The sequence below is a fragment of the Cetorhinus maximus genome, chromosome 5, assembly GCF_964194155.1.
Source record: "Cetorhinus maximus chromosome 5, sCetMax3.hap1.1, whole genome shotgun sequence".
NCBI lineage: Eukaryota > Metazoa > Chordata > Chondrichthyes > Lamniformes > Cetorhinidae > Cetorhinus > Cetorhinus maximus.
In genome coordinates this window covers 92,715,181-92,731,232 of record NC_135883.1, presented here as the reverse complement: position 1 = coordinate 92,731,232, position 16,052 = coordinate 92,715,181, and the positions used below count along the sequence as shown (strand labels likewise).

Genomic DNA, 16,052 nt, shown 5'->3' with positions numbered 1-16,052 from the left:
CATAAACACCTTGGAATGGCCGGGAGTCTCCTGAAATCGGCTTCAATCTCCTGGTGGCAGTTGAAAGCAATGCAGAAGATTTTAAAACAATATTTTAAGTAAATCAATTAGTATAGTGTACAGAAGCTCATTATTCATTGTAAAACGGTGATCTGATTATGTACTTGGCAGCGTGATGAAATAACATGTAAACAGGTACTGATGTGCATGCGAGTTGCACTCATGAACCTTGTTGCCTGCTTTTCCCCACTGAGTGACTTGACGAGGTAAAAGGAGCAAGTGCTGCTGCTGGAAAAATTACATAAGCCTAATATTAGCAAGAGGTAGGTTGGAAGTTATAGAGATGGATTTAGTCCTAGCTGATTTTTTTAAAAAATGAAACTATTGTGTGAATTGGTGAGAATTTATACAGGAATCTTTAGCTGGTATGAAATGGGCTTTTGCAGATTTGATGGAGACCTTGGTGTGTTTTCCTGTCTCGCACTCCCTTAGATCCTGCTCACGCTGCGCCGCCAGCTTTCTATGACATCACTTCCATCAACATCTCCCAGAATTTGGGAATGTGTCCAACCAGAATTAGCAATCCTATATTAATTTATTTACTTAAAATATTGTTTTAAAATTTCCTGGATTGCATTCAATTGCCACCGGGAGACTAATGCTGATTCTGAGAGATGGTCAACCATTCCAGGAAGGTTGTGGCAAACCTAAATGCATCTTCCACACCTTTTCAGCATTCTGAAATGACTATTCCCTCTGTGACTCCTAGTCAACCTCTCCAACATCTGCAAACCCGCTCACTTTCCCACGGCATCTACCCATGCAAGCAAAAGAAATGCAAATGAAAAAGAGCTGCATCACTGGCAGTGCACTGGGAATGACAGGCTGCTGGGGTGCAAAGGTGAGGACAAAGGGAACAATATCATGAGTCTGGAAGGGCAGGAAAGGAAGAGGGCAGAAGTGCAAGAAATTGGATGGACACATTTGAGGGCTCTGTCAACCAGTGGAGTGGAGCTCTCAGCAGAGGAATGGGGAAGTAATTTTGCAAGCATTAGTATGAAAGGTAAGATTTTCTAATCAATGAGATGGAGAAATTGGGAGAATGCCACAGAGTCCTTACAGGAAGTGAAGTGGGAGGAAATGTAACCAAGGTAGCTGTGGGAGTCAGTGGCCTTATAGTAGATATTGGTGGACAGCCTACACCCAGAAATCAAGATAGAGAAATTGAGGACAGGAAGAGTGAGAGAGGGGGCCATGTAAATGTGATGGATCAGTGGAAATTCAAAACATAATTGATGCACTGCTTTTCTGTTCCGTCAGTCTTTTTTTTAAAGACTGAATGTTATAACATGGTGTCTTGACTAGCATTCGTTCTTCAACCACCGCAACAAAACACAGATTAACTAGTTTAATTTTGGAAATTTGCTTTACGAATAAAGATTCCATATTCTCCTACATAAGTTACTGCAGTTAAAAATTAATTAATTTTACATGAAATGCATTGAGACATCAGGGAACTGAAATATGGTGCATTATAAATGCCAATCATTTTTACCTTTTTTAAGATGTGTTTTTGAAACAATTTCTCATAGAAACTTAAGGCCAAGCTCTTAAAAGTAGATTATTGTCTCTCAGCTTTTTCCATATCCTTCCAACCTGAGATATTTCAAGGATGAAAACTCAGCCAAGTGCTATATCTGTAGAAAAATTTGTTTGAAATTCAAGGCCCCTTTTAGGCTGTTGCAGTCCTTTTGTTACATTTCAGAACAAATTAGATGAGTAATTAATGTCACCCTTGAAATGACAGAGAGTTGGAAGGTCTACTATAGTAATAGGGTTTTTGTGGTTGAAGATCCTTTCAATAAAGATGTGGAGTTGAGCGTTATGTTATAGTAGGCTATCTATTGGAACTTCGGTGAATCTAACACTGTAGCATGCATCCTGATTTACTACACTTACACTTTAGAAGAATGCTTAATTCATTTGATATTTTTCATTTTGTTTTAGTAAGAATTGTCCTGCTGGTTGCAAAGCTGTGATAGGAGAAGTCTCTGGTGATTTTTCTCAAGGATATAGGCATGTGAGTAGAAAACAAAAGAAAATTGTGCATTTGTTCTCTAAAAATTCATTTTATAGACCCTCTTTGTGAAATTAAAATGTTTGGAGTTCAAACCTACCGTGTCACAAATCTATGGGTTTAATAATTGATGTTGTGGTGGCTGAGGAGGTAACAAACACTCCTTTCAAGTGAAGCAGCATTTCACTTGCACTTCCCTCAATTTAGTCTACTGCATTCGTTGCTCCCAATGCGGTTTCCTCTACCTTGGAGAGACCAAACGCAGACTGGGTGACTGCTTTGCAGAACACCTTCGGTCTGTCTGCAAGCATTATCCAGACCACCCTGTCGCTTGCCATTTCAACACTCCACCCTGCTCTCATGCCCATGTGTCCGTCCTTGGCTTGCTGCATTGTTCCAGTGAAGCTCAACGCAAACTGGAGGAACAGCACCTCATCTTCCGACTAGGCACTTTACAGCCTTCCGGACTGAATATTGAGTTCAACAATTTTAGATCATGAACTCTCTCCTCCATCCCCACCCCCTTTCTGATTCCCCACCCCTTTTTTTTCCAAATAATTTATATAGATTTTTCTTTTCCCACCTACTTTCATTATTTTTAAATGTATTTCCATCCATTGTTCCATCCATTCCATCCATCCTTGGCTCTACCTTTTAGCCTTTTTTGATTCCTTCACCCCACCCCACCCCCACTAGGGCTATCTGTACCTTGCTTGTCCTGCTTTCTGCCCTTAATTAGCACATTCCGCAGATAATATCACCACCTTCAACACCTCTTTGACCTTTTGTCTGTGACATCTTTTGGTTATCTCCACCTATCACTGGCCCTCTATCCAGCTCTACTTGTCCCACCCCCCTTAAACTAGCTTATATTTCACCTCTCTTCTATTTTTACTTAGTTCTGTTGAAGGGTCATTCGGACTCGAAACGTTAACTGTGCTCCTCTCCGCAGATGCTGCCAGACCTGCTGAGTTTTTCCAGGTATTTTTGTTTTTTTTTGGATTTCCAGCATCCACAGTTTTTTGCTTTTATTTTAATGAAAAGGAGAAATTCATTTTCAAACACTATGTACTCCTTAACTAATTGGGATGTAGTTAAACATAAAAAGTTTATTCAGTGACAAAGATTTTGAAATATAGCATAATACATCTGTCCATTTTCTCTCATTTTTAGTTTCACCTTCATGACTGCATAGTTTGTGTTTATTTCATGTTTTTTACAGCTTTGCAGCAGAAACAAATTCTGGTTGTCTAAGTATCCCCTGCTCCCCTATTTTGTAAAATGAGTAAATATGGCTTTAAAGATTTCCTGAATGTCAACAACTGCCAGCCCTTAAATAAATCTGTAACATATTTTTAAATTTTATTCATTCTTGGGATATGGGTGTCACTGGCAAGACAACAATTATTTCTTGCTCATCTCTAGTTGCCCTTGAGATGTTCCCAAATATATTGACCGAGTTGATGCCTTATTTACAAAAGAATTTGCCTTTCTGGAAGGTGTACAAGAAAACTTTTAGCACGATAAAAGGCTGACACAAATGATTTGTAATACAACAAAAGGATTTATAAACAACTGATTTCTTGTAGGTTGCACTATAAACAAATTGCTGGTCTGGATAAGTTTGTACTCTAAATCAATACATGTGCTTTATTCAGAGAATTAGACAGATCTCTTAGTATTTCTGATCTGAACATTTTGGGTAGAATTTTCCCCCTGTTGAGGGGGGGGGATTGTGCACCCGGAAGTACTCAAAAGAGTGCAGAAATCTCCCTGAGGCACAGAGTTGCCTTGGAGATTAGTTTAAGTTCCAAAAATTTTAAGACATGTCCACTCATGTGACAGTGTCACATGAGCTGGGACATGTCAATGAACTTTAATGAAAAAATTTATTTAATTTATAACCCCTTCATGAAACCTCATCCCGCCCGTGGATGAGGTTCCATGAAAAATGTGAAGGCCACCTGGGCTCTTTGCCTGCCCGCCAACCTTAAGGTTGGACGGGCAGCTCAGGTAATTGCTTAATTGCCTTTTTAAATGGCCTTAATCGGCCTTTCACAGTTCGGCAGGCACGCAGCTGAGTCAAAGATTCAGACCTCTGTTTTATTAAGCCGGGGTGGGGTTGGTGCTGTGGTGCAGGGATGGGGGAAGGGAGCGAGGTTTCTCCTTCTCGTTTGTAAGAGATTATGAACACGAGTCATCCCGAGTACATTGCACTAAAGACTGGTCAACCTGCATGGCTATTTGACAGTGCGGATACTCTAGCCAAAGAATCAACTTTTCAAACATAGCACCATCATTTTTATGGTGCCTTTTAACATAGTAAAACATTCCAAGGTGCTTCACAGAGCCACATAAGGAATTTTTAGGACAAGTGCTCAAAAGGTTAGTCAAAGAGGTAGGTTTCAAACAGTAAATAAAAACAGAAAATGCTGGAAATACTCAGGAGGGTAGGCAGCATGTATGGAGAGAGAAACAGTTAACATTTCATGTCAATAACCTTTCACCAGAACTCACTTTTGTAGTTGGTTTTAAGGAGCCTCCTTAGTGAAGGAGAGAAGGGTGAATGGCTGCATAATTCTAAGGTGCAGAGGGATTTAAGTGTTCTAGTACATGAGTCACAAAAAGTTAGTATGCAGGTACAGCAAGTAATTAAGAAGGCTAATGGAATGCTATCCTTTATTACGAGAGGGATTGAACATAAAAGTAAGGATGTTATGCTTCAGTTATACAGGGCATTGGTAAGACCGCACCTCGAATACTCTGTGCAATTTTGGTCTCCTTATTTAAGGAAGGATGTAATTGGAGGCGGTTCAAAGGAGGTTTACTAGATTGATACCTGGAATGAGTGGGTTGTCTTATGAGGAAAGGTTGGGCAGACTGAGCTTGTTTCCACTGGAGTTTAGAAGAGTGAGGGGTGATTTGATTGAAGTATACAAGATCCTGAACGGCCTTGACAAGCTGGATGTCGAAAGGATGTTTCATCTTGTGGGTGGATCCAGAACTAGGGGTCACTGTTTTAAAATTAAGGGCTGCCCTTTTAGGACAGGGATGAGGAGAATTTTTTTCTCTGAACATTGTGCAACTTTGGAATTCTCTGCTTCAGAAGGCAGTGGAGGCGAGGTCATTGAATATTTTTAAGGCAGAGGTAGATAGATTCTTGTTAGGCAAGGAAATCAAAGGTTATCAGGTTTAGATGGGAACATGGAAATCGAAACACAAGATCAGCCATGATCTTATTGAATGGCGGAGCAGGCTCGAGGGACTGAATGGTCTACCCCTGTTCCTATTTCTTATGTTCTTATGTAGGTAGACAAACTGAAAAGTTTACAGAGGGAACTCCAGAGCTTAGAGCCAAGGCAGCTGAAGGCATGACATTGGAGCTGTGCAGAGTTTAGGCTATACAGAGATTTCAGAGGGTTGTAGGGAGGGAGGAGGCTACAGAGATGTGGAGGGTTGAAATAATGGAGGGATTTGAAGATAAGAATGAGAATTTTAAATTTGAGGTGTTGCTGGACCAGGAGCCAATGTTGGGAGAAAACTCGACTTGGTGATGGGACTTGGTGTGAGGTGGGACACGGGCAGCAGAGTTTTGGATGGTAGAAGATGGGAGGTCGGCCAGGGGACCATTGGAATCGTCAAGTCTAGGGGAAATAAAGGCAGGGATGAGGATCACAGCAGCAATTAGACAATTCTTCATGCAGAAAGTTGTTGGAATATGGAATGCTGAGCCCCACAGGCAAAGATCATTGTTAGCCGTCCTGTCAGCGGCCTGGTAGTATAGCAGCTGATGAAAAATTAGGAGACTAGTTAATGGCCAGAATTTTATGTTCAACGAGTGGGTGTGCACCCAACCTGAAATCACGTGAAATAGCGCAAGTAGTCATCGGGCATGAGTCCCAATGCCTTCACGCTTATGCACAACATTATAGTCGGCGGGCGCGCACGGGAGTTGGAAGCACGGCCGTCAACAATTAAGCAGGCAATTAAGCCCACTAAATAGGCGATTACTAGAGATTTTATGTGGCTTGTGCACTTTTACATTTGGCAGCCAGGCGGCCTTCACGTTTTTGCTTCATATTTGATCCAGGGCAGGATAAAATGTCCGGGACGAAATAAAATAAAAGATGGTGTTTGAAGCTTGAGGTGTTATGAGTTCTGCTGTCAGTTGCTTGAATAGCACTACAGAGAGAATTTGTGGCATTTTCTTTTGCGTAAATGTAATTGAAACAAAACTGCAGCTCCCTGAGGCAGCTCCACAGCATTGGTCAGCCTTCAGGGAGCTTGTTGGAAACACCTGCCTGCACCTTCACTTCTCTTGGTGCCTCGCCTCTTCCCGTCATGCCCCCCCAAAACAGCACTGAGCCCCTCTCAGCGCACATTTCACGCTGGCTGCCCGCTAATTGGCCAGCCATCGTGAAATCGCATTCAGGGTCCGATTGCGGCCGGACACAGACACCATGGCTGCTTCCGGGCCCACTGATCAAGTGCGCCCGACAAGCGCAAGATTTAGGCCAATGTTTGTGATTCAGCAAGTTTTTTGCACTAATGGAGTAAGCCAGAAGATGTGTCAGAGGTTGCCATATTCCTGGATTTTCTGAAACATATTTCAGCATTCCTGGAAACAAATATGTGTCGTGATATTATGGGTTAAATGCTGATCAGGACACCAGGAGTACTCCCTTGCTCTTAATTGACCATGCAATAATCTCGACAACCTGAGTGGGGAAAATAGTGCCTTGGTTTAACGTTTCATCCAAATGGCAGAATTCCGTCTGTACTGCATTGGAACATAGCCTCAATAATGGGCTCAAAACTCCAGAGTAGTGTTTGAGTCTATAATCTTCTGATGTGGGGGTGTTACCACTGAGCCAAGGCCGATTCCCAAAGAGGAAATAGTCTTTCCCTATTCGCAAGATCAAAACCCTTCACCATTTTAAAAAATTCTTGAATCTCTCCTTAACTTTCTCCACAACAGTGGAAATAGTCCCAGGATCTCAAGTCTCTCATCACACTCGAAAGGTAGGATTATGCTATGGCTGGGAAACTATGATTATGAAACATCTGTTTATTCTTTGAGCATCAAGTAAGTAATTTATTAGCACATTAATGTTACCCATTTGACCAACTGTTAATTTTTTTTTAGACATCTGCCCTTTGTAAGGCTGCCATTCATGCTGGTGTAATACTGGATGAAGTAGGTGGCACAATAGATATTGTTCAGCATAGAGGTCTGAGTCGATATGAAGGCATCCTGGCAAATGGTGTTTTGTCAAAAGAGTAAGTAACAAGTTTCCTTTAATTTACTTCAAGTATAAATTCATTATTTGAAAAATAGAATTTTTTGTTGCCATAACAAATGTAAAATAAATTGAAATGTTAATTTTCTCCCCCATTCTGCTCAAAGGCAACTTGAAAAACAAAATGTGTGGTAGAAAAGACGATCAAGTTTAGCATTTTCTCTCATAGAAATTTTTCTTGACACCTAGGAGGAAAAATTGTTTGCATAGTGCCGCTTTAAGCAAAACTATGCAGACATACATGATTCCCCAGGGGCAGACAACACTGCAAGCTTATAAATGCAAAGGTTCCCTCATTTTTTTAATTCACTCACAGGATGTGGGCTTCACTGGCTGGGTCAGCATTTATTGCCCATCCCTAGTTGCCCTTGAGAAGTTGGTGGTGAGCTGCCTTCTTGAACCGCTGCAGTCCATGCAGTGTGAGTACATCCACAGTGCTGTTAGGAAAGGAGATCGTGGATTTTGACCCAGTGACAGAAAGAACGGTGATATATTTCCAAGTCAGGATGGTGAGTGACTTGGAGGGGAACTTCCAGGTGGTGATGATTGATATTGAGTATCACACACTGGCTGTGCATTCTGCCCCTGGAAAATTGCTATTGTCACCGTTACCCTGCTTGAAGTGGCACTACACAAACAAATCTTTCCCCAGTTGTCTTAAGGGAAAGAAAAAGAGCAAGGCACACAATGTAGCATTTAATCTGTATTTTGTTCCTGTGCTGGCTTAGATTATGTGCTGAAATCTGTAGTGGGGCTTGAAGCTACAACCTTCTGACATAGAAAGTGCACTGAGCCAAGCTGCAACTTGGGATAAAAGCCATTCATGCCCACTTTTAAAATGTTTCAATTCAAAATATATTGTATTGACTTTATCCTCTTTTTGTTATATTTTCAGTGGATCCCTGTCAGATAAGCGGATTGTGTTTGGCACTGATGGTAAGATGGCATTGTTGCAAATAGGAAGTTTAAAAGATAGTCATGTTTTGGGACTGTCTCTTTAATTTAGGGTAAAATGGAGGAATGAAGGGGTCATGTGACCAGTTCTGCATTCTGCTTGGGTGGCTTGGTTGTTAAAGGGGAGCCCAGGTTATTTTATTGAGACGACAATGCAAGGCATTCATACCTGTGGATAATGATCAGGGCATCTGTGATGACTTTGGGTAGGCTGTTAGGCCTGGACTTTTGTCCATCTGTTAGGTGCACAGAGCCAGGAAAATTCCTGGCTTCATGAACCCAACTTCTTTAATTGTGGTCCTAAATGCCTGATTTTCAGTCCAGTGTGAGCGGTCTATATTAGTAAAAGGGGTGGGCGACCCTAGTGAATGATCGGAGATGGGCCCAGCGTGGGTTTGCTGACTCGGACACATATAAAAAGCGGGCCTTTAGGAAGGCTCATTTGAGGGGTCAAAAAGTGATGGTCAGGTATACATGCTTCAGAGGAGACGTCATTGACTCGTTAGGTAAGTGGCGAAAAGGTTGTCCAACTGTTAGCCAACCCTGGGTCGGATGGCCCATCATGGGCTTTCCCTGGGAAAAAGCTACTTTTTGCTGTCTGTTCAAAGTGTACTCTACTGAAGCACTGAGGTCATGGAGTGGATTCACAAAACACAGCCATGGAGGTAGCATCGTCCTGGCACCACTACCTGTTAAAGCTATTCTGCAGTAACGTAGTTTGTTTTGTCGTTCATGGGAGGTGGGCATCACTGGCTAGGCCAGCATTTATTGCTCATCCCTAATTGCCCTTGTTCAGAGGGGATTTAAGAGTCAACCACATTGCCTGTGGTTGCAATGTAGGCCAGACCAGGTGAAGATGGCAGATATCCTTCCCTAAAGGACATTAGTGAACCAGGTGGGTTTTTACAACAATCGACAATGGCTTCATGGGGCAGTATTTTTATGTCGGAGTACAGGCATGATAAGCGGCAGCGGCTGGAGAATGGACCACTGCCCGAGATTGGCCCCTGACCGCGATTTCACGCTGGCTGGCCGGAAGTGCTCAGCACTGCCAGTGTGGGGGGTGGGGGAGGGCGGGTGCTGACGTAAGTGCGGGCACGGGCGAGAGCTGAATGAAAGCTCTCTGAAGGCAGAGCTGCCTCAGGGAGTTGAAGACTTCAAAACAATTAAATAAAGATTTTAAAATCCAGGAAAAAAATGTCTACATATCAGAATCAGTCACCTGAACATATACATTATGTTCAATGAAAATTGTGCTCATACATTTTTATTTTTTTGATTTAATAACGGAAACCTCATCCTGCCTTTGGATGAAGTTTCATCAAAAATGCAAAGTCCGCCTGGCCGATTCGTCCATCCACCAACCATAAGGTTGGACAGATCATGAAAAATCTGGGACAATTGGAACTAAAACAACTTTTATTGTCGTCTTAATTGACGGCGGGTGTACCTCTGACACTTGCGCATGCCCACCAACCGAAATATCGTGCGAGCGTGGGATGACATCAGGGCCCTCACCCAACGTCATCACAAGCAATTTTGCATCCAATCGGGTCGGGCGCCTGCCCACACACCGACCAAAAAATTTTGCCCGTGGCCACCATTAGACTTTTAATTCCAGATTTTTATGGAATTCATATTCCACCATCTGCCATGGTGGGATTTGAACCCAGGCCCCCAGAGGATACCCTAGGTCTCTGGAATACTAGCCCAGTGACAATACCATTATGCCACCACTTCTCCTGTAATCCCACAGATGAACAGCGTCATGGGTTTTATCCCATCCACTTGCCCTCTTGCCACCCATCTCATAGAATGTGCCCACAAGGCTGAGCCTTAACCAGGTCCTTCACATCTGCACACTCTCATGGCAATGCAGTGTGACTAAGAGGGAGTGAACCAATAGGGCTGTCGGTGGTCGCGGAGAACAGCATGCTGCCTTGGAGTCTCAGCTGCAGCATACTTGGCACCAAGCATTTGCGTAGAACCATTTTCTCCACCACAGCTTACCAGTAATCATTGATGAAATGTTTAAAATGGTAAGTTCATGTAAGCTTGCAAAGTGATTGGGAGCATTGTAATCTGAATGGCTCACAACTCTCTTCGCCTTACATTTTGTATTGTTAGAATGTCACACAGAGGAACCGCTAGGGAAGGGTTGGGTCTAATTGCTCCATGATTCATAGATCGGGACCTGCACGTTTTGGTCTACGAGGTCCAGAAGAGTAGAGCAGTTCTGTACCCTGCTGGCTGGCATAATCCACCAGTCACCACAAAGAAGGCCTGGATTCAAATTGCAGCTGTGGTGAGTGCAGCAGGAGGCCACGAGAGACATGGATACAGTGTCAGAAAAGGTTCAGTGACTTGCTGTATTCTGGCAAAGTGAGTAGCTTGGCTTATCCACACAGAGGTCCAAGGGAAGGGTCATATGTACATGCTGTAGCTCAGGTGTGAGACATGGCACATACCCCTGCTTCAGCATTGAGGCTTGTGTGTGTAAGCTGCTCATTTAGGTGTGCACAGAACACATGTGAATGAGCACTGTGATGCACAGACACAGCGAAGAGAGATTTCCCTGCATGCATTATATATCAGGCTAACAATAAATCATGTTGTCCTTGTAGTCAGTGAATGTGAAGAACACCAAAGTGATGGCCCAACTGAGGGTGGCTCAGTCTAGCTGAAACTGATTCGCTCGGTGGAACAGGTGGAGATTTCCAGGGTGCCAGAGCAGCTGTCTGTTGGCAATGGTGAATCACTGGTAGCAGCTGAGAAAGGTGCTGATAAATGCACCTTCAAACATGGTGGTAATTATGGAGGTCATGATGTCAGTTCACTGAATACAAGTGGACGTTAGCATGAGAGGGAGTTCAAGGATGGGGTTGCATATGAGGGCAGCATGGACATGGTTAAGGCAATGGCATGCATTAATGTGATTTCACAATGAGAAGGGCTATACCTAAATAACCCCTTCTGTACCTCACACAGGTCCCAGCTCCACTCTCTCAATCCCTGGCCTAGATCACCCCTCGGGCATCAGGAGAAGGAAGAGATGTCCGAGAAGGCAGCGTCACATCAAACAACCCCACAATCCACCAACTCGGATACCAGCACATCAGTGGGATGTAGCACGTGTAGAGTCAATGGCACAAGGTGAAAGTCACCGCACCAGATTTCAGGAGGAGGTGTCAGGTCCTCCTGGGAGGGGGGGAAGTCATGATGATGTCCCAGTGGGAAGGAACCTGGAGCCTCTGGAGTTACCTTTTGAGGCACAGTATTTAGATAATCAGCAGCAGATGTGTGGACATTTGGCGGAGTTCCTTGAGGCAGTGGGAACTCTAGGACTCCGAATGGAATAGTCCATCACTCTCATGAGCTCCACATTGTCCCAGGGGTTCAACTGCATGTGCTCTGACCATGAGAGGTTGGCCAATCTTGTGGAGGGACACATGCAGCAACACTCGGCCTGGATGCAAGAATAACATCTCAGCCAGGAAAGGGTGCAAGCCTCCCTCCGTAGCCTGGGTCAGTCCACTCAGAGTTTGAGCGCTGACATATAGTACATGCAGGGTATCTCTCTTTACTGTGCCTGTGCATCGCAGTGCTCATTTGCATCAATCCTATGTGCACCTGAATGAGTAGCTTATACATGAGCTGCATACCCTGAACAGGATGGTCGCACTGTTGGCACAGCGGTTGCTGGAATGGACAACTGCTGTGCACTAGCCGCCAGCCTTATCAGCCCCATCTGAAGGCCAGCCAAGGACTGTGGAGGTCCACCTCCCCAGCCCCTCCACCAGAGCATTTGTCTGCTCCACATGTGTCAGTGACCATGGCTGCAGCCTGAAGGAGGTCCCCAGTGGCTGTCTGCACAATGAAGCTAGTCACCATGCTCCTCTTTGCTGTATAGACCAAGAAGTGAGCAGCCTACCTCCACCTCCTCTGAGGCAACACGGGGGTGGGGGGAGTATGAGTGAGCGCAGGGCACCGTCTCGGAGCACTAATAAGTTCACTGTGGTTACACTTTTCACATTGTAAATATCACATTTGAGCAATTTTTCAATATATGTACATTGACTCACAGATGACTTGGTATGTGTTTGTACACCACAAAACTCAAAAAGAATGTTAACATTATGAAGGGCATTCTTACTAGTGATAGTGAAGGTGGCATGCTGAGGTCCACCTTGCATTGACGAAATCAGGAGGAAAGGTGTGACCATATTTATGACTCATCGGAAGGCTTCTTCCTTCTCTGGTCTATCACATAATAATCCAGTGTTCAAAGGCTCAAGCGCTGAGATGCTCCTTGCTTCTTTCATTGTTCATCCATGCTGTGCATCACTAATGCTGTGGAGGACGAATTCCTGGAATGTGTACAGGATGGTTTTCAAGAACAGCATGTTGAGGAACCACGTAGAGAATGGGCTCTTTTAGATCTAATATTGTGCAATGAGAAAGAGCTGATTAATAATCTCGTTGTAAAGGAGCCCAGAGGGAAGAGTGACCATAATGTGATAGACTTTACATTAAGCTTGAAAGTGATGTAGTTCAATCCGAAACTAGCTTCTTAAATCTAAACAAAGGAAACGACAAAGGTATATGGGGGTAAATTGGCTATGGTAAATTGGGGAAACTACATTAAAAAGTATGATGGTGGACAGGCAATGGCTTTCATTAAATGAATTAATACATGGTTTACAACAAATCTACATTCATTTGAAGCTCAAAACCCAGCAGTAAAGGTGATCTAACCATGGTTAACAAGAGAAGTTAAAGATTCTGTTAGATCAAAGGAAGAGGCTTATAAAGTTGCCACAAAAAAGTAGTAAGCCTGATGATTGGGAGCACTTTAGAATTAAGCAAAGGAGGACCGAGAAACTGACAAAGAAAGAGAAAATAGAATATGAAAGTAAACTAATGATAAACATAAAAACTGACTGTAGAAGTTTCTATAGATATGTAAAAAGGAAAAGATTAATAAAGACAAATGTGAGCCCACTACAGGCAGAGACAGAAGAATTTATAATGGGGGGTAAGGAAATGGCAGAGAAACTAAACATGTACTTTGTGTCTGTCTTCAGGGAAGAAGATTAACCTCCCAGGAATACTAGAGAACCAGGGGACTAGCAAGAATGAGGAACTGAAAGAAATTAGTAAAAATGTAGCACTGGAGAAATTAATGGGACTGAAAGTTGTTAAATGCCCTGGACTTGATGATCCACGTCCCAAAGTGTTGAAACAAGTGGCTGTAGAGTTAGTGGATGCGCTGGTGGTCATCTTCCAAAATTCCATGGGCCTGAATTTTTCAGATGGCAGGGTCTTGCTAGCCACTATCCCCCTGCTGACTCCCAAGTGTCCTGCAGCCATTTCACGCTCAAATGAGCATTAAGTGGCCGCAGGCGGGACTTCCGCCCCTCACTTGGGAGGAAGTCCCGCCTATGAGAGCTGCCGGCCAATCAGATTGGGCACTTAATTGGGGCAAGGGTGGGCTTCCCATCTGAGGCCTTGCCCACCCCAGCGTAAAATTACTGTGTAGTCAATGCAGGCAGGAACCTGGAGGGAATCCAGTTCCTTCAATTTCATGCTCCTCTCCCCCACCCCCCCCCCCCACCCCCCCAACCACACACACACACACACACACACACACAAATCTAAAAACCCGCTGGCGGGTGAGCATGATATTCTAGCCATAGGTTCTGGAACAGTTTCTGCAGATTGGAAGGTCACAAATGTAACACCACTATTTAAGAAAGGAAGAAGAGAGAAAAGGGGGGACTACAGACCTGTTAGCCTAACATCAATAGTAGGGAAAATGCTAAAATCTATTATAAAGGATGCGGTAACTGGAAACTTAGAAAATAATGGTAGGATTGGGCAGTGTCAATTAATAAAAGAGAAATCGGGTCTGATAAATCTGTTAAGAGTTTTTGAGGATGTAGCTAGCAGAATAGATAAGGGAGAAGCGGTGGATGTTGTGTATTTGGATTTTCAGGAGGCTTTGTACAGGAAGTTAGTAAGCAAAATCAGCCATGATGGTACTGAATGGCAGAGTAGGTTCGGTGGGCCGTGTGGTCTACTCCTGCTCCTATCTCCTATGTTCTTATGGGATTGGGGGTAATATAGTGGCATGGATTGAGGATTGGTTAACAGACAAAAAAGAGAGTAGGAGTAAAGGGTCATTCTCAGGTTGGCAGGCTGTGACTAGAGGGGGGGCAATACAAGGATCAGTGCCCCAGATATTCACAATATGTATCAATGATTTAGATGTGGGGACCAAATGCAATATTTCCAAATTTGCTGATAACTCAAAACTTGATGGAAATGTGAGTTGTAAGGAAGATATAAAGAGGCTTCAAGAGGATTTAGACAGGCTAAATGATGAGCAAGAACATGGCAGATGGAATATAATGTGGAAAAATGTGAAGTTATTCATTTTGGTAGGAAAAACAGAAATACAGAGTATTTCTTAAATGGCGAGAGATTGAGGAGTTTTGATGTACAAAGGGATCTGGATGTACTTGTTCATAAGTCACTGAAAGCTAACATGCAGGTGCAGCAAGCAATTAGGAAGGCAAATGTCCATTATATCAAGAGGATTTGAGTACAGGAGTAAAGAAGAGTTGCTTCAATTGTATAGAGCCCTGGTGAGACTGCACCTAGAATATTGTGTACAGTTTTGGTCTCCTTATCTAAGGAAGGATATACTTGTCATAGTGGGAGGTTCACTGGACTGATTCCTGGGATGACAGAATTGCCCTTTGAGGAGAGATTGAGGAGACTGGGCCTTCATTCTCCAGAGTAAAGAAAAATGAAAGGTGATCTCATTGAAGCATACAGAATTCATACAAGACTCGACAGGATAGATGCAGGAAGGATGTTTCCCCTGACTGGGAGGGGTCTAGAACCAGGGGACACAGTCTCAGAATAAGAGATAGGCCATTTAGGCTTGAGATAAGTGAGTGAAAAAATTCTTCCTCATCAATTGTGGAATTCTCTATGCCAGAAGGCTGTGGAGGATCAGTCATTGAATATGTTCAAGACTGAGATCGCTAGATTTTTCTAGATGTGAAAGATTCAAGGGATATGGAGATAATGCAATAAAATGGCGTTAAGGTAGGATATCAGCCATGATCTTATTGAATGGTGGAGCAGGCTCGAGGGAACGAGCGGCCTCCTCCTCCTATTTCCTATGTTCATGCTTAACTTGACGGGAAGCTTAATGAGAAGAATCCACGAGCAGTTCAGGTCAGCAGGCACATCGCAAGCATGAGTGTGGGTCCAAGGCAGTCATCTGCATGGCAGTGTTAGGTATTGGCCTGGGTGTTAGCATCACAGGGCGAGATGACATGTATGCTCCAGAGAATATTGCTAGTCTGCTGTCCCCGCTACTTTGGCAGCATTTCCATTGCAGGTGGCAGAGAATGTGCTTTGTATGGGAAGCTGAGGTCTATGGAAGCCAGGAGTGTTGCATGTGCCACCCACTGAGGAAACTGGACCATTAGCTAGAATGGATGGTGTGCAAGTTCATTCAAAGAGATTTTGTTGAACAGTTGCGGGCTCATCCTGCGCTATATGCCTCATCTGCATCCATGTTGGCATATACAATTATATCAGCACATATTGTGTCTGAAGCCTTAAGCCATAATAACATTCTCAATATTGTGGGCATGGTTTAAGTGTGCACAGGGTGTCAGCTTTCACACCTCATTTACAGGCAA

General features: G+C 43.5%; 1 protein-coding gene across 1 annotated transcript in view; it reads left to right on the top strand.

Annotated features, from left to right (window-relative positions):
- dcbld1 (discoidin, CUB and LCCL domain containing 1) overlaps positions 1-16,052 on the top strand; it is a 123,865-nt gene that overhangs the window by 64,167 nt on the left and 43,646 nt on the right. The window contains exons 5-7 of the mRNA XM_078542203.1: positions 2,008-2,080; positions 7,224-7,357; positions 8,273-8,313. Coding sequence (XP_078398329.1) covers positions 2,008-2,080; positions 7,224-7,357; positions 8,273-8,313 — 248 coding nt within the window. The remainder of the gene's footprint in view (positions 1-2,007; positions 2,081-7,223; positions 7,358-8,272; positions 8,314-16,052) is intronic.